This window comes from Nematolebias whitei, chromosome 16 (genome assembly GCF_014905685.2).
Source record: "Nematolebias whitei isolate Nwh7 chromosome 16, NemWhi1, whole genome shotgun sequence".
NCBI lineage: Eukaryota > Metazoa > Chordata > Actinopteri > Cyprinodontiformes > Rivulidae > Nematolebias > Nematolebias whitei.
The window spans coordinates 12,173,294-12,192,824 of NC_056513.1; the positions used below are offsets into that span (position 1 = coordinate 12,173,294).

A 19,531-nucleotide genomic window follows, 5' to 3' on the forward strand; every position below is an offset into this window, starting at 1 on the left:
GGGTCAAAATGTTGGTTTTAAAACTGAGGCCTCATTGGTCGTTTTGACCCAAAGACAGGAGGGTAAAAAAAAAAGTACATTTACTACAATCTTCACTTAGAACATTTACTGTACACACAAGACTGGCAAGAAATGGAGTTAGAAAAATCGGTTTCAATTCTGCAAGTGTTATTCTAAGTGTTGTGAAACTTTTATTTTATTTAAAGTGAAACTCACAAGCTGCCAAGTACTGGTATGTAACAGAACAATTTGTAATTATCCAACACAAAACGAGTTTTGATATGTTCACACGGTTTCTTACAATGAAGACGAGTGAAAAGTTTTCCTCCAAACTTTGATAAACTTGGAAAGAATAGCAAACGAACTGTTTGAGACGAAAACTTTGAACCTTTAATTTCAAAGTTGAAACTGATCATTTCATTACTTCTGTTTGAAGAGGCTAGAGTGAGATAAATAATCTTAGATAATCTTATTGAGCATGGACTTTGTTAATAATCTTAAGAGGTTCAAGATTTGTCTCGATTTTTCTGGACAAACGGGATTGAAATTAATTTCCCTTTTTGCTTTGATTTCTCGTCTTGTTTTTGTTGAATAAAACCGTTCATCGGATGCCGTCGAACTGGACTGGATTCATTCGTTCTGGTTTTACATGCTGTTCCTTTTAAACCCAAACTGCCAGATTTGTTTTTGTGTAGTGACAAGCAGATCGCTAATGATCTGGTAATCTTTAATCTGGTTATTTTGGTGCTTAGTTGTATGAGAGTTGAATTACACACCAGTTTCTGTAAGTTATTTACAAAAATATACATGAAGAATAAAATGTGTTTTTGTTGTCCAAACTCATTGTAACAAACAAAAATTGTTTCTACGCCGCAACGCATCAGAATTCCTTAATGATAAAAAATACATATATACTTAATTCAAAAAATAATTTAAATCTCACTCGATGAGGACACTAGTTTAAAAATGTGAAAAGAAATCCAAAGTAAACGATTACCTCTAAAATGTTTAGGGCAACTTTTAAAATGTATTTCAAGCACCGATAAATAAAACAAACTGATAAAATCCAATGAATGCGTGCATGCTAAAACAGATTATCACCCACGAACAAACATTTGACAAATTCTCAACTTAAGCAGCAATCTTGTTTTTTTTAAGTCCCGCTCCGTCAGAGGTGGAGATGTGAAAAGAGTTTCCGGGGGAAATTTGGGTCCACGAGTTTCCCCGCGAGGTGTTGTGGCGTTTCGTTCCTGACGTGAGGTTTGTTCTCTTTTTCCACGTGTCCGCCGTAACACTTTCGACACACCGCCTGGTATTTGTCAGCACCGCCGATCACCTCCACCTGTCGCACAAAAATCTAACTTTTATTATTGAGCTTTACAATCTCAAGTCTTTTCAGCTTATACTCTGTTCATTACGCAGAATATGGCAGGTCAAATAGACGCAACCTATTTTAGTGTTTATGTGACAGAATGAGAAGTAAAAGATGTCTTCATCCTCTGAAAAAGACTTTAAATGTGACAGATTTAGCTCCAGTGTCGGCCCATGAAAGAAAAATCACGTGACAGCTGAACCAAAGCCGATTGAACAAATCGCCCTTATTCAAATGGTTCTGGGTGTTTGCTGCAATAAAAGGCTGTAAAGCACACGAGTCACGACTGATTCCTTCCTGCCCGTCTTCTCCGTAACTCAATGACCATCTGGATGTGCCTCCTCACCTCCTTCTCCGCTCCGATCCTCTTGGTGTAGGCAGCGTCTTTATAACACTGCATGCAGACGGCGTGGAGCTTCACCACGCTCTCCGCTAAAGGAACGAGGTTTAGGATGTTTCCAAAAGGCTAGAAGAACAAACACACATGATCAGACGCGTTCAAAACATCAAGGCTTTAACTATGTATACATATTTGGAAGTTATAAGTCCCTGAATGTTTTTTAAACCATGTTTTATTTTAATATGTACAGGGGAACAACTCTTAAAAGCTCTGGGACAATTAAAAGTTAGCACTTTCTCCTGTTTTGTTGTTTTTGTGAATGTTTTGGTAATTTAAAAATAAAGCTACAATATGTGATGGCTAAACGGAAAGAACAGGACCACAGTTGGTTCTGTTCATGCAGGCTGTTTGGGTCGTTCTTAAAATGTTTTCATTGTCTGAAACCTTCTGCAGCATCCATGGATACGAGTCGACACTCACTTTCCTCTGGAAGGTTCCATCCAAAGCCGCTACGATGACGATCTTCCCTAAATTGGCCATCTCCTCACAAAACTCAACTGTGTCTGTAAACTAGAACACGAAACAACGAGCAGCTTTTAACAACGAGTTCTGATGGCAGATCCTCCAACACTAATCTGTATGAAGATGAGACAAACTTACGAACTGGCCTTCATCAATCCCAACAACGCAGGCTTTCAGCGCCATGGAGCGAACATCTCTCAGACAGGTGGCTGGCACGGCCTCCATGGTGTTTCTATGAAAAAATAAATACATAAATCCAAAAGGATAAAGAAAAATGTTTGAGTAACAAAACTTTTCCCCCCCATTGTCATGGTTCTTAAAGTGTGGTACACAAAATACATTTTGGTGTCAGGTGCTTACAAGTGAAATAAGGTAATTACCATCAATTACCACCAATTACCATCAGTTTGCTTGTTTATGTCAGATAATAAGTCTGAAGCCTTTCAGTAGAAAATTAAAAACCAAAAGTACAAGCCTGCTGTCTAATGTCTGACATAATGGAGGTACTTTGAGTTTAGTCATATCTGAGGTGGTACTCGTTAAGAAAATTAATGTAAAATGTGATGACGAGAAACTGAGGAATGAGCGCCAGGGGTCCGTGTAAGCTCAGACTTAAATACATTTTCATCGACATCAGCCAGAGATCTTTATATAAATCTAGATTTGATCACCTTTTAGATTAAAAATAATAATGAATACATACTTTTTATCAGTAAACAAACTAAACTCTGTATTGGGTCGAACCTCAGCTATGAATTAGTTACTTTTGCACACATTTTTCAATAAAATCCCTCACAACTCATGCTGAGCATTTAAACTATCCGCCCGTTTTGCACAAGCAAATACAAAAACTCATTCCTCCTTAATCTTTGCACAAGTTAATTAGTATGGACAGAAACAAAGCAGATAAAAGAACACTTACTGGTCGTGCGTGGCCATGCCAGTGTCAGAATAACGAGTGTCTTTGGCGTATTTGATCACCAAACATTTGTACTGGGCTATCTGGAAGCGGCGAACTCTTCTCATCAGTTCAGTGCTGCAAAACGAATACAAGTTCAGTAACAAGTTTATTTGACCAACACCCGCTGCGTAAGGCAAAAGTTTTAAATCACTGCAAAGACTTCCTTGCATATTTTTAATACAAGAATACAAGAAAAGAAAAACAATAAATAAAAGGAAACACTGGTTTTCTGGACTTGTAAATATCTGAATGATGGTTCAAAGGACAGAAAAAAATCCTAAAAGTCTAAAAAACATTTTATTAAAATATTAAAATCAAGTCCAGCTCTTTAGAAACAAAAAGGTATTATTCACTGTACTCTTTACATAATCCATTCATAAGTTGTACAAAGTGGTCCTATAATCATCTTTATACAAAACCTATACCATGTATTGCATAGTTTTATGTATTTTATACGTTTTGTTTCCAACATTAAATGTTGCTGGTGGATGGCAGCTGAATAAACAAAAGAAATATTGGCGGGAAGGTTAAGATTTGGGCGGAAATGTAGCACAACAGCATCACTTTAAACTCGGTGCTTTTACAAACACAACTGCTGTCAGCTTCAGCAATAAATAAAACACAAAACTAACCAACATTTGAGTGAAAAACTCACCTTTTGCCTGAAAACATCGGTCCAAAAATTACCTGAAAGTGACAACAAAGTGTGGCTGTTAGTCCCAGGAAGTAGGGAACGTCTTTGCAATATAAGACGCTATTTTACAGCGTTTTTAACGAACTTATTTAACGCTTTTTGACTTTTATCTTCTTTAGATCATGGAAACCAACCTGAATTTGTCCTCGCGCTTTTCTGGGTGAGTTTGAAAAAACCACTGGTGAGTCAAAATAATCCATGATAGTTAAAAAGACTGTTCCCAAAACGTTACAAGAAGGTTAAAGTTTAAAGAAGTTACAAGTTTAACATAAATAAATTAAAAAGTACATATAAAAATAGTTATTCCCGATGCTAAATACACGAATTTACAACAAAGCTTTGAATGCAGCGCGAAAGTTTTCCTGAATTTATAACCAATGGTTATAAAGTCACGTGAGAAAAACAACCAATCAGCTTCATCTATTATATTCCCTCGTGCTTCAACGAACCAATCAAAACACAGGATTTTTTTGTTTAACTTTATCAACAACATCCGATTACAAGAACGCTTCTATTAAAAACGAACAAAATCTGAAAATCGTTCAAAAGTTTAAAGTAGCACATTGCAGTAAAAATAAATAAATAATAAAATTAAACTCACTGTGTTATAGTTAAATTTATGTTTCACCAAATTTGTCATTTGAAATGATTAATTTCCATTAGCTGAAATTTAGTATCCCAGTTTAAAAAGGTATTTATCAGAACTTAACTGTCCTAAAGACCCACATCATAATAACTCTTTCAATAGATCAGACAATATCTAACTGACCCAACATGTTTCAGTCAGGTCATCTGGACAGTTTCTTTTCTTTCTTTCTTTTTTTTGTGCTGAAACGTTCAGCACAAAAAAAGAGAAACTGTCCAGATGACCTGACAGAAAAATGTTGAATTGTATACCTGGATTATTGAGCATGGACTTTGCTGTTTTCAACCAGTTTGACAAGACTGTCAACAAAGAAGAGGGCGGGCAATGGAGGAGGGGGCGTACCAAAGAGACCATCTTATCACAAGCAGAACTGGTTTGTTCCAACTAACAATCATTGTTGTGTGTTTCCTTGACTGATGAAGCCTTCCGGATCGAAGACGAAACGTTTCAGCACAAAAAAAAAAAGAAACTGTCCAGATGACCTGACTGAAAAATGTTGGCTTGTATACCTGGATTATTGAGCATGGACTTTGTTGTCAATATCTAACTGACTTTTTTCTGTGGGGTGTAACTGAAACACCAAGCAAAACACTAGAATTCTAGTGTTCTGTTAGAACACTAAGTTTATTAAAGTTATTTGTGCTGCATGTATTTTCACATTACCGCACCTGCAGTATGAGTCAGACTGGGCTGATAAAACAGATAATTATCAATACCTTACAGATATCAGATTATTACACTTTGACATCCTGATGCATGATCAATAATTCAGGTAGATACATCTAATAAGCTTGAATCAGGTCCTCTGGACGGATTCTTCTTTGCTGAAACATTTCATCTTTTATCCAAAAGACTTCTTCAACAAATTCAGTCAGCATCTTTCCATAGTGGATCAACCAGTTTGCTGGTGACATCCAGAACTCACCAGCAAACTGGTTGGTCCACTATGAGAAGGTGTTACAAGACTGTTGCAGTGTTTAAGTCTTGGATAAAAGACAAAACAACAAAGAAGAATCTGTCCAGAGGACCTGACTTTTAGATTACTCTTTGGCCTTTAGTTCTCTTCCATGTGGTCAGGCTGTTGTTGAAAAGGAGAAGTGGTTTATCTTTTTTTTTTTTTTTTGGCAGAAGAAAAGTGTAGTTTTACAAAGTGCTCCTCTGGTTGACGTGTTTACACAGCGAGGATCATTGAACCAAAGTTCAGATTTTCAGCAGATGGTGGCTGGATTTTTCCTCTCAGCAACAACTTCATGGACTTTAGGAGATAAAATGATGCACTGGACTGAAATGAAGAAAGACGTAAGAGTTTGACTACAAGTGTTTTCTTTCTACACGATCAGTCTAATGAAAAAAACTCTGACAAGACAAAGTTAGAGCTCATCTGTAAACTGTCACATCTGCTTTTGCTTCTCATTTTATTGCAGTGTAGTTATTATGACCTTATGAATGCTGTTCTATTGACTAATGCTCAAATTAAATAGGAAGGTTGGTAATTTGATCAAGTTTAAAAATATGTTTTTAATCATTTAATGAGCAAAATCAATGGTCCTCCCAGATGTACAGAAAAACTAGCAATCCAAAAAAAACTTTTAAACGTTGAATTTTTCATGATATCTTCCATTTTACATGACTCAGTGGTTCAAAAACATAAAACAGATAATGTAATATTGTTAGACATTCAAAATAATAATGAAAAAGAACAAAAATTATGAACGGTGTCATTTAATAGATGACGTTTTTTACCAATAGTTATTTAGGGTTAGATTAAACCTTTAAATTTCCTATTTTAGTTTCCTTTTAATTTTTGATTTCAGGTTGTCTGTTATCCAACTCATTTTCAGAGGGGTAGATTTTGTTAAGGTACTGAAATCATGAAATGAACCAGTGTATGGTCCATTCTTAGCAAAAAAAACCTGGAAAAGACAGTGACTGAAAAACTGACAGTGACAGAAGTCATATTTCTACACAGTCGAGCGCTCTGCTCCAGAAAAAAGTGGACAAGTAGAGGACAAATGCCATTCTGAGCCAAGAAAATTATGTTTTCAAGCAAACAAGGAAAACAGAAACAATCTGACACAGAACTTGACAGATGAATAGTTGCTCCTGTATGAGAATGTTTCAGATCGTTGCTATTTAGAAATCACCTTGGAGGACAATGTTTAACATCTGCCAAAGTTTATTACATTTTAAAGTTTTTATGGATACAACCTAAAACTGACAACAAATGTTGTTTTTGTGACAGTCTTCTGGTAACAAAGGGCCTAAATATAAAATATTAAAAGTGTTATTTATTAATTGTACACCCAACACTGGTTAATCTTTTCAAACTGATCTGTATTTATGGTTCAACTATTTACACAAAACTGGTTATGTGTAAAACTGTACAAATTGTGCATGAAAAATCATCCAGCAAGAAAACCTTTTAAAAAACAGTTGCTGGACAAAGAAAGTTTGTAAGAGTGTCTACTGCTTTTGATTCTTACAACCGTGTTAAAATGATCCTAGAAAAATTGACTTGTTGAAAGCAAAATATAAACAAAAATGGTGGTTTAAGACTTTTGCACAGCACTGTATATTTTAATATAACTTTCTGAATGAGTGATCAGGTACACGGTGGCAAAACATCTTTAAATCAGGTTATGATACTTAAAAATCGTTTTAAAAATTATATTTTCTTTAAAGTGTTTTTATTTCATCTGACTTATGTGGAAACGTACATTTACATCTGAAACTAGACATTGTTAACTTTACAGCTCATCTGACCCAGTGATTTCAGTCGCAACACTTGCAGTGATTTAATTTGATCAGCAGAGGGGGCTGTTCAAAGTGGGACGCCTGCCATGAATAAGTCTGACCAATAGAGGGCGATGTTCGCAGTGAGACACATGTAGTAACTTAATACAACCAGCAGACGGCGCTGTTCACAGTGTGACACATGTAGTAACTTAATATAACCAGCAGAGGGAGCTGTTCACAGTGTGACACATGTAGTGATTTAGGCCCTGTACACACGTAGCCTGGTGTTTGAAAAAACGAATATCTGCGCAAAAAAATATCGCCGTACATACATGTTCGGATAGAGAAAATGATCGTCTACATGAACCCGGTGATGTTCACCACAGAGCGTTGTAAAGAATATGCCCAACCCATAGGAGGCAGTGTAGTGCAAAGGTGAAACGTATATCAGCCAATCACAACCCTTCAAAGCAACTACAACTTCCTGTTAGTATTGAATCATGGCGCCTGGAGGTTCGTTTGTGTGGACAGACCGCGAGGTTGAACTACTATTAAATACCGTGTTGGAGTACAAAGTTAATAAAACTCAGGAAAATGTCGACTGGGAATCCTGTCAGAACAAGTATGTTGATATTTTAGCGCTTTTTTTAGAGCATTACCCAACGGAGTCCTCCGACGAGTTTCCCCATTCACATGCCGACATCACGCGCGGGAATTTAACAACAAAAATGAAAGCAGTCCGAGGTAAATATCGCCATGCTGTTGATACAGGACGCAGGAGTGGACACGGTCGAGTGGTTCTTCTGTACTTTGAACTGTGCGAACAAATCTGGGGTGGCTCTCCAGCTAGTACTACCATATCCTCCGGTATTGAAACAGCTGACCTGGATCATTCTCGGACCCTACCCTCACCATCCACATCTTCTTCCTCGATTACCATGGATGTAGCAGACACAGGGTCTGATAATGAAAGCAGTGTGGGTCCTACTTCAAAGGAGAGGAGAGACCTGCTTGATGTACGTATATTTTTCTGTCCATTCCTCATAAATAAAAGTACTTTTGCTGTAAATGTTCATCTGTTGGATGTACTATAATTCACGGAACAGGTTTGTTGAATTGTGTTGCTATTAAAAATACAGTTAAGGCAATATGTGTGTTAAAAATGATGCAAGAGTTGAGGTGTGTAGTGGAGGCTGGAATGTGATGTTTTTTATATTTTACTGTGTACGGGTTGCTGATTTATTTTTATTATTATTGCAAAAAAGAAATGACACCATCATGCTCTTACTCATCTCATATTATGTTAGGCCTACATATTCATTAGTTTGATGGGGTGGTGGGTACAAAATACACTTTAAGACATATAGCAAACATTGGATACGCTGTTATTACATATTGTTATGTAGAAGTGATGTGAAAAGTACAACATCAACATGATCCAGGTTTACTTTTTTATGTTTAATTGTGATGATTTTCATTTCTCTTTTGAAGGCAAAACTAAAAGGACACAGACACGACCGTCTGAGGAGAAAGCTGCCTGCTGAGACCCAGTGGCTGAATGCTCTTGAGGAAGACCAGCGTGTGAAAAAGAGACTGGTGGAAATCATTGAGACATCAGAACAAAAAGCATCCGAAAACTATTCAAAAATGTCCAATACACTGGAAAGACTTACCACATCGATTGTTGATGGGTTTTCTCTTCTGAAACAGGTCATTCATACACCTGCACAACCACCACACTACATGCCATATGAGCCAAGAGGTCCGATGTATTCGCACACAATGGCCCACCATTCTGTCCACCAAAACTCAGCAAATTACCCATACCCAAACAACTCCACTTCTGACAGAACACGTCAAAACACAAGACCAGGAAACACTATGAGCACTGAAGCTGTGTTCCACACACCTGCTGAAGCCACTGACCAATTTTCATTCAGTCAGGCCCTTTTTAGTGACCAGTAGAGTACTGTTTTATACATTGAAGCAAGTCTGGTACAGTTAAGTATATACAAGTTCCACTTTTGCACAAGGTTGCACACATGTCAGGTTGTTAATCACAGTGTTATTTACTCTGACAGTGTTTTTTTTTCTGTTTGCTATCTTTTTATACATACTGTGAAAAGCTTAAAATGTAGCAATTGCACAATACTTTAACTATTTACATTTTTGTTACGTGAATCTTTATGAGAGTGGTGATCTGTGTAATCTGACCAGCAGAAAGAGCTGTTCACTGTGTGACACATGTAGTGATTTAATCTAACCAGTAGATGGCGGTGTTTACAGTGGTACACATGTAGTGATTTAATTTGACCAGCAGAGGACGCTGTTCACAGTGTGACACGTGTAGTGATTTAGTCTAACCAGTAGAGGGCACTGTTCACAGTGTGACACATGTAGTGATTTAATCTGACCAGCAGAGGGAGCTGTTCACAGTGTGACACATGTAGTGATTTAATCTGACCAGCAGAGGGCGTTGTTCGCCGTGAGTTTATTCGGGTTGACAGTCAGCGGTCATGGCGGAGAGGCTCACAGGTTTTTTCGTCTAACAGGAGCTGGAGAAGCAGTATTCGCCCAGCAGGTGGTCCCACAGGATGGCGGCGGACGACGTAATCAAGGCCCACGTGAAGGCTGTAAAGGAAGGTCGGTTTGTTTTCAAACGCAAAGCTAATTTTTAACACAGAACAAAAAAGTAAAATAGTTTTAAGCTAGCTGCGCGTCGAGAACACCGGTGTTGTGCCATATTATGTACGCCCGTTAACTTGCGCACCTGCCGAAAATCCATGAATTCATTTTTAAGTATTCTTACAGAAAAAATGTGTTGGCAACATGTTTCGCTACCTCATCGCCGATGGTAGCACTTTATACTTTGAGATAGAAGTAAATGTTTTCGACATTTTTGTGTCTTTTTGGTCAGATCTGTTTGGTTTAAAATTTACCATACACCCATGGGAAATATATCGCCTTATTTACTTACTAATAAGCTTCTTACATGAACTGTTCTGTCATTAACTAGTAATTTATATGGATGTAAATGTTAATTTATAATGTTTATTCTAAATTATAATTGCAGGCTTAGGCAGACATAAATTTCACTGGTTAGTAGGTTGACTCTTTAAAGCCTAACATAAAAGGATATTTTATCACTCCAGTGTTTTTAACAGCACATTTAAGGAATTTAAATGTATTTTAATTAAGGGAAAAAAGCACAGCAGTGCCAATGATGGCTGAGAATTCTATAACATAAGTGTCTTGTTTGGTCTCTGAAAAATGTTGTTTTCTGTGTGTGTGGGGATTGTTCAGCATTTTTCAAGATGTTTTTTTTTTCTTTAAAATGAGTCATCAGTAGATACCAGTTATCTCAGTGTGATGCTTTGAGACTTTGTTCTGTCCAGGTACAGAGCGGGCCCGAGCTCTGGCCCAAACTTTACTCGACGTCCCGTACGGCGATGGAGACGGAGAGAAACTGGATGTGTACATCCCCAGGACCAGCTCTTTGGGTACAGACACTGCTGTCATCCAAGCATCCTAAATCTCATATCACCCATAACCTAATCTCTTTTTGTTTAGATGTCAACCTTGTTATTTACATACACGGAGGCTACTGGCAATTTCTCAGGTACATTTTTTTTACAGACTTTCTCATATTTTATTGCATATTTAGAGATTTGGCTCAGGCTTCTTATTGTTTATGTTTTCAGTAAGGATGAGTCTGGGTTCATGGCCGTTCCGCTCATTGAGAAGGGCGTTGTTGTGGTTGCCGTTGGTTACAACATCGCTCCTAAAGGTAGAGTCATTTCATTTCTGTTCTTGTAAGAAGATGAAAGATTTAAGGAGATGAACTGAAAATGTCAGCCTTCCGCTTCGCTCTGTTTTAAGGTAACATGGACCTGATGGTGTCGCAGGTCCGCAGGAGTGTGGTGTCCGTCGTTCAGCAGTATTCTCATATCAGGTAACACTTCTGTTTTTCTTTCTTTACTGATCGTCTGCTTGTGCTCCTCTTTCACTCATATAGAGGATGATCAAATTCTTTCTGGCTGATTTTTATTCTCAGAGGTCTTTACCTGTGTGGCCACTCTGCTGGAGCTCACCTGGCTGCAATGGTGCTCTCCACTGACTGGTCCCAGTACAGCGTCACTCCTCAGGTCAAAGGTGAGGAATAGAGGATGATGCTATTAGTATATCGAAAATGATTTGTTTTATTTTTTTAATTTTCTTGAATTTTCTCTAAGGTGCTTTTCTTGTTAGTGGCATTTATGACCTCCTGCCCATCCTGCCCACCTACGTCAACGAGCCTCTGAAGATGACGGAGTAGGTCTGCCTGCAGATCACATAAACTGTATCCACATTTCTGGTGCCTTTTATTGTAATCAGACATCAGAGATCAAATTTGTTAATACATTCACTGTTGCGCTGAAATCAATTACTCAGTTTTGTTGTGATGGAAGCACCATGTTGCAAGGACCAGGGTTCTAACACAGTCTTGTAAAAACATTAAAATATAACATTTCCTATGTGTTTAAATGGGAACTGAAAGTGGAGTACTTTGTACATTGATGATTACAAATCTGAGTTTCTAAAAAGAAATTACTGAAAGATCAAAATTTCAGTACTTTGAATTTATTGATAATGGTTTCCACATTTATTATAGATTAAAAAAATGGACCTTGTCATCACAATATTATTCTGTTAGTTGAGTTGATTTTAATGTTTTTTTGTTCGTTTCTTGGTTTTTCATTTACCAAGAACGGCGCCTTATGTAGTTTAAATATCTGTCCACTAATTGTAGATTTCTGTATGTTTTATATACTTGCAATTGTAACGAATTCCTAAAGTATATGCATATATTTAACTCTATTCATTTTTACTATTAGTTCAGTAATGGCATGTATTAAGTCCTAAAAAGTGTTGTTACCTGATCTCCTGTTTCATATACGGTAGTCTAAAGTTTTATTTTATGCGTACAGATAATAAAGCCTGACAAGTACAAGTAGTTACTCTAAATGTTTTCATTTTGATGTCAGAAAAAACATAAAAGTTACTAAAAATATTTTAATTTAAGCTTAGAATTTTTAAAATTACAACATGTAGGAACTTTTAAGGACCCTGGTCGCCACAACAGGGGGAACGTTTATCGCCATTATGCCTGTTTAAATGCCACTCTGTGTTTTTTAGAGCACTGTGAGGAACTGTGGATGTAGAAGTCATTGTTTGTGTCTGTAATTATCGTTTGTGGTGCCAGTCAGAGCCTCATTCCTCTGTCTCCTCTGTCTGCTGCTGGCAGGGAGGTGGCCATAAGGAACAGCCCCAGCAGGTTGGTTCCTCAGCTGAAGCTCTCCTCCTCCGGCTGCCAGATCGTTGTGGCTGTCGCCAAGAACGACTCGCCGGAGTTTCGCAAGCAGTCCCAAGAATACTACAAAGTCTGTACTAATACTTCAGAACAAACACTACTTTGAGGGAGGGTTTACTAATTTTAGCTTCATTTAGTCAGTAAATTGTCTACAAGCTTTTTACACACATATATACAGTATATACATTTATTACTTCGTCCAAGTGTGTTTAAAAAGCAACAAAACTGCACTGGAAGTCAGAACTGACAGTAGTTATTTTGTTTATAAGTGAACTGAAGGAATATTTTGATTAATTTATTCAAGGAGCTGCGTTTAAAAAACACTAAGCCCCTAATCAGGGATCAAAACAGAGTTATGTTTTTTTTAATTTATAACTGTGTTCAAAGATGTTTAAGAGTCATAATCCCATGTTAGGGAGACAAGATAAAGGTACTCATTACTCATTTTATCAAATAAGGCTGTTTGAAAGCTCCAGTAGTTTTCCTGATATTTTGAATAATTCTGAAATGCGGGTCTGCACTCATTGTAAACAAAGCGCTCAGCTGAAATCTCCAAAAACATTTGGAAGCTTGAGTCACGCGACTGACCCGTGTTAGTCTGTGTGTAAACGGATATGAGCTGTAAATTTAACGTTTGGTTTATTTACAGGCTTGTAGTTAAACACACAAGGTAGTTGGCCTCTGTTCACAAGTTTTGCGTATTTTTTTTATTTAAAGTCAATTAGCTGTAAAAAATAATAATTCTGTGTTTTGAAGTGCTTTCCCTTCTCTCTTTAGACCAGGCGTCTCTGATTTCATGACTCTTTGTACATCCAGATTATTATTTTACTGACTCAATATTTGTTGACTCTGAAGTGTCCTCGTCTGTTCAAATGTAAACAAAAGGCTCGTTAATAGTTGGCAACAAAACACAACTCTGCTGATTTTACTCATTACAAATTACCATAAATACAAGATATTAAAATAAATAAGTGACATACATGTAACATAATTACATATATTTAACGCAAATGCAATATAGCAAATAAATTAACTACATTTAACACAAATAACATACCTTTACATAAATAACACATCCATCCATCCATTATCTTTTACCCGCTTCTTCCATCTTGGGTCACGGGGGTCGCCGGTGCCCATGTCCAGCAATCACTGCGAGGGGCGGGGGACACCCTGGACAGGTCTCAAGTCCATCACAGGGACACATAGAGACAAACGACCATTCACTCTCTCACTCACACCTAGGGACAATTTAGAGTTACCAATTAGTGCATGCATGTTTTTGGTCTGTGGGAGGAAACCGGAGCACCCGGAGAAAACCCACACATGCACGGAGAAAACATGCAAACCCCACCAAGAAAGGCCTCCAGACCGGGATTTGAACCAGGGACCTGCTCGTTGAGAGGCAGCAGCTCTACCAGTTTCGCCACCGTGCTGCCCTAAATAACACATATTTACCATAAATACAATATATCAAATAAATTAACTACATTTAACATCAATAACATATATTTAGCACAAATAGCATACCTTTACATAAACAACATATATTTACTATAAATACAATATATTAAATAAATAAACAACAAACATTTAAACATAAATACATAACATATATTTTACATAAATTAGCATGTATTTAACATAAGTAACGGCACCACTGGTAGAGCTGCTGCCTCTCAGCAAGAAGGTTGCTGGTTCAAATCCCTGTCTGGGGACCTTTCTGGGTAGAGTTTGCATGTTCTCTCCGTGCATGTGTGGGTTTTCTCTGGGTACTCCGGTTTCCTCTTACAGACCTAAAACATGCATGTTAGGCTGATTGGTAACTCTAAATTGTCCCTAGGTGTGAGTGAGAGAGTGAATGGTTGTTTGTCTCATTTGTCTTTATGTGTCCCTGTGATGGACTGGAGACCTGTCCAGGGTGTACCCCGCCCCTCGCACAGTGATTGTTGGACATGGGCACCGGCGACCCCCGTGACCCAAAATGGAAGAAGTGGTTAAAAGATAATGGATGGATGGATAACATAAGTAACATACATTTAACACAAATAGCATACATGAACATACATGAACATACATTAACATGTATTTTTACATGTTTGTTTCTGTTTGAAGATTTTGGAAGCAGCAGGACTGAACGTGACCTTGGAGGATGTGGAGAATGCCGATCACTTTAGTGTCATTGAACAGCTGGTTGATGAGGAGTATCACCTGACCAAGGTACTTGTAGAAAATTAGTGTTTTTACAATAATCTTTCTTTTAATATAACAATTGTAGCGCCCTTTAATGCACATTTGCATTTTAACATCATTGGACTTTATTCCCTTCATACATTTCACTTTTATTGTAAACAAAAGATTAAATCAATGAAGCAGTTTGTTGGATGACCTCTGAACTTGGGTCAAGTATCAAATACATTTCTGTAGTTTTTTTTTTTTTTTAACCAAATTTATCGTCTCTGTCAAACAATGTGTTTTTTTTTACTGTTTGTGCTCGTTTGTTTGTGAAACAGATTTTAATGAGACTTTCAGAAACTAATCTGCAAATTAATATTATTGGGGTTGGTCAGTTTCAAGATGGCCGTCACATCAAAATCCACAGTAGCCAACACCAAAGACTGTACAGATAAGAAGTGACTGAGTCAGATATTCAAGTAGAATCTGGTGTGGTAGTAGCTGAGCGTCATTCACAACACAACTCTGAGTGCTAACGGATCGCTCAGGAGTTTGCAATAGTTTAAATGCAAAAATGATTTTAGTCTAAAACTCTGGCATGAATGCAGCGGGTGATGTGCATTCCCTTAAATACTAGGATTTTAAAAGACACTTTATCTTTAAAATGATATTTTTGTACATGTTTTTGGGATCCCTTTTCTTAAACCACAAAGTACTGATTTTATAACAATAAACTGATTAAATACTTGGAATATTTTTCATATTGGTGAAGAGGTTAGTCCCTCCAGCCAAGGCAAGAAGTATGGAGTCATCAATGTCATCGTGTCATCAGTGATCCGTTGGTGATTTACATAAAGAAATTCAAACCACTGAGCCTTGCTGTGCTAAAAGTGTCGTTAAAAAAAAAAAAGAATCAATACTTTCAGATACAATCTGAACAGTCCCTGCAGTCCTGAAGGTTTGAGTTTAGGATTATTTCGTGTAACACCATTCTGATTTATTTTTTCTCTCTAGCTTCTTTTGAAGATGATGGGGAACAGCTGAAGTGTTCGATCCGTCAGCCCAAATCAGAAAACCCGCATCACCACTGACCTCCGAACAGTTCCTGTGCACCCATTCACGGAGAAAATATGCGTTAGTTCAGGTTTGTTTTGACAGTTTATTCACAATCAATCCATTAGATTGTCTAGTTTACTGTTACAGTATTTGTTCAACTCTGTGTTGTGTTATCATTGTGTGCCTAAAGCCCAGACTTCAGTTAGTGATTGTAATAAATGTTACGACACATTTAATCTCAGTTTACTGGAAACTGTTGTGCACAATGTTTATGCCAGAAAACATGGCTCAGCTATTGAATGTTATAGTTTATTATTATTATTATTCATTATTACAGTGTTCTGTAGGCAGGTGGGTCTGTCTTGTGCTCTTAATGTACTTTTTTCTGACAGTCTGCACCACATAAGTTAATTGGACAAGAATAACGACACGTTAGCCTCCAAACTGTAACTTCTACAACTCTTACATTTCAGCCCGGGAGAGTTTGCAGTGTCGCTCACCAAAGACCTCGTGTTTGCACTGAACAGTTGGACGTTTCTAGTGTCCAGACTGAGATTTAAAGATACAGAAGTGACTAAAATGCAACGGATGCACATTAGTTTTTACTGCAACGTTGTTGTAAAGCCCTGCACATAAATGTTTACATAATTTGCACACAGTTTTGTTTGTTGTTCTGGCAGATTTCAAAGAGGAAATAATAAATATATGTGAAAATGGCTGTATTGTGCTTTATTTTGAGGATGAAAAGTAATTTATCGTGACGATGAATTAAGCAAATGAAGTCTTGCTTTTGGGTTTCTTCTTCAGTTAATTTTAGATTTTTATATATTTTTTAAGTTGGTATATTTTTATTTTGATATATTTTCCAAACCAGCAGTACATTGATTGTTATTGAATTTTGGTTAGTTAAATCATCAAAGAGTTTGTAATGTAATTGTATCAATGGAAAATTAAGCCAAGTTTGGTTACTAAAAAAATTAAGTAAAATTTAATTAAGTTGTAGCTTGTGTTGAAAACTCATTAACTTTTAGTACAAATTTAAGATTGCTTCCAGATCAAATTGGCTAAAGCCACAGCAAAAGTGGCTAAAACTCAGCCACTTTAACAAATATTAATTTAAAATTTAGTGTCGTAGATGAGGATCAAACACAAAACATACGTTGAGGGCCACACATTATTTGACCTCCTTTAAAACTTTTGGCCATAACAATATTTGCGCATAACGTCCAAAGAGGCGTTTATCACTTTAAAATAATTTATATTATTAAAAGGCGTTCCGTACTTTGATGTTAACCTTTTCTAAAATAAATGTCCTGTCAGCCGTTACGTTTTATTCACTGTTAAATCCGAGCGGTTCGACTCCAAGCTGAAACTGGGTCCACAGGAGGAGCCAGAGAGGAACTCCTGACCCGACACTCACTCAGCCAGTCGACCAGGACAGAGCCGAAGACGCACAGAGCCTCCACACCAGGTGAGAGCCCGGAAACCCTCGGCCAGGTGAGCTCCCAACAGATATGAGGCCCCGGCGCCGTTAGCTCGAAAGGCTAAAAATAAGACGCTCGCGACATGAGCTGTGCGGCTAACGTTCGTGAAAGAACCGTTGAGAACAGAAGAGGAACTGCTTCGGAAATGTGTCGTTTTGATGTTTCTCGCTTGTGTTAAACTGTTAAACACTGTCTGGACCTTCAGCTTCAGTTTGAAGCTTTTCGTCTTTATATAGAAGACAGAACATCGAGTTTGACGTAAAAAAAAAAAACTTTCACCGGCTCTTTTCCTCTCTTTAGTCTTCGTGTTTGCAGGGTACGGAGCTCCGTAAGGGACATATTGGAAAAAATCCGTGCTTTCGCAATACAGTACTATTTTTGTCGGGCTTTGATTGCAATGCACTTCTTTCATGTTGTGTGGTTTAATGTGCTTATTTTTCGCTTTTGCACATGTTTTTTTTGCACCATAAGTTATATTAAAAGCAATAAAAAAAACACCAAAAATACAAACTATAACATTACAGGGAAAAAACGTTTTTGAAATATTTTCTTGAATGTTGCATTTTCTAAAATAGTGTATTGATACTTTTTTGTTTTCTTTTCTTTATTGTGCACCCCTCATAAAGTATACTTTTTGTAACTATTGAGACCAGTGCCGTGCACAGTCTTCAAACAGTAATGTGTTCCTTGGTCTTTATGATGCTGTGATCACCAGTGTTGTGTAACAAACTTCTGAGGCCTGCACAGGACCGCTGAAATACACTGTACTTCAAAAAAACATTTTTGGCCAATTTAAAAACAAAAAACTGTGATATCAAACACATTTGTAGATTGTATTGCCCATTTGGTTTTACAATTTAGTTCCTGTGAAATTATAAGGACCGATGGAGGGAATGAGAGACTGTAAAAAGAGTCAAGCATCTATTTGCTGTTGAAAAAAAAATGGTGTGCCGTGTTACAAATTATGATGGACATTATTTTTGCTGAATTTTTTAAATGGTTGATGAAAATGACAAGTCCGTATAATAATTTTCAGGTCATCAACTGTTAGAGCATAAATCCAAGTTTACTGAACAAGCCTGCATACATACATACACATATATAAACTTAAAATGCACAGTTCCAAATTAATTATTATGCACAGCAGAGTTTATAGATCGTAAATAATTGAAATGGTAATTTGTTGAATTTGCAGCATGAGGTGGTCACATTTACTGAAATTAAAATCTATTTTAATCAAAAAACATCTTTACAAGCCAATTTAAATGTTAACATGGGACCCCTTCTTTGATGTCACATTCACAATTCTAGCATTTATTGGAGTTGTGTTTTTTGGAGAGTTTCTGCTTGAATTTCTTTGAAGGATGTCAGATTATCGTCCCGGAACCGCTGTTTTGATGTAAATTGCCTCCCACCCTCAGATCTTTTGCAGGATGCTCCAAAGGTTCTCAGTAGTGTTGAGGTCAGGGGAGGATGGAGGACTTTTACGCCCATAGCAGCCAATGTCAGAGGTATTCTTTGCACCGTGAGATGGTGCATCATCATGCATGAAGATGATTTTGCTACAGAAGGCATGGTTCTTTTAGTGCCATGAAAGAAAGTAGTCAGTCAGAAACCATATACTTAATATTTACACCTTTTAGGGACCCTAAATGTGCCAACCAGCTCTCATGATTATAGCCCACAACAGGACTCTACCGCATTGCTGATGTCGCAGCCTTGGTGGCTGTCCAACCTTCCACTACTCCATCCATCCAGATCCATCTAGGGTTGCACAGCACTCACCATTAAACAAGCCTGTGTGAAAGTGTCTTCTTGTAAAGCTGGTCCCACTGCAACCATTTCAGCTTGAAAGCGCTGGTTAGGCATGGCTGAATATAGAGTTGCACACAATTGCAACCCTCTGGAGGATCCTACACCTATGAGGTTTGCACGACTCCAGAGGCACCAGTAGATTCAAAAACCCCTTTGCTGCATGTGTAATGTCAATGTCAATTCACCTCTACACAACAATCACATTTTAGTTTTTCTGACGTATCTAAAGTTTTCATACATTGTCTTAGACATTACACTACATTGAATCTGCAGAGATCATTTCTTCCCCCCCCCCCCCCCCCCCCCACAACAAAAAAAAAAAAAAAACAAAACACAAACACAACAGTAGAAAACAACAACAAACAAAAAAAACAAACAAT

General features: G+C 37.4%; 3 protein-coding genes across 3 annotated transcripts; 2 read left to right on the forward strand and 1 right to left on the reverse strand.

Annotated features, from left to right (window-relative positions):
• Window positions 1-1,167: 1,167 nt before the first annotated feature.
• tk1 (thymidine kinase 1, soluble) lies at window positions 1,168-4,089 on the reverse strand. Its single transcript, XM_037689672.1, has 7 exons — window positions 4,024-4,089; window positions 3,851-3,882; window positions 3,157-3,270; window positions 2,373-2,466; window positions 2,193-2,282; window positions 1,719-1,838; window positions 1,168-1,342 (listed from the first exon to the last, which is right to left on the reverse strand). The coding sequence occupies exons 1-7, from the start codon at window positions 4,087-4,089 to the stop codon at window positions 1,169-1,171; spliced, it is 690 nt and encodes a 229-aa protein (XP_037545600.1). The 3' UTR covers window position 1,168.
• A 3,677-nt stretch (window positions 4,090-7,766) lies between these two features.
• Window positions 7,767-9,236, forward strand: LOC119423103. The gene is made up of 2 exons (XM_037690513.1): window positions 7,767-8,287; window positions 8,763-9,236. Exons 1-2 carry the CDS (start codon window positions 7,772-7,774, stop codon window positions 9,234-9,236), a joined length of 990 nt encoding a protein of 329 aa, XP_037546441.1. The 5' UTR covers window positions 7,767-7,771.
• A 553-nt stretch (window positions 9,237-9,789) lies between these two features.
• afmid (arylformamidase) lies at window positions 9,790-15,968 on the forward strand. Its single transcript, XM_037690235.1, has 10 exons — window positions 9,790-9,914; window positions 10,667-10,771; window positions 10,842-10,890; window positions 10,973-11,058; window positions 11,151-11,223; window positions 11,326-11,423; window positions 11,504-11,582; window positions 12,556-12,691; window positions 14,737-14,841; window positions 15,811-15,968. The coding sequence occupies exons 1-10, from the start codon at window positions 9,866-9,868 to the stop codon at window positions 15,838-15,840; spliced, it is 810 nt and encodes a 269-aa protein (XP_037546163.1). The 5' UTR covers window positions 9,790-9,865; the 3' UTR covers window positions 15,841-15,968.
• Window positions 15,969-19,531: the final 3,563 nt, after the last annotated feature.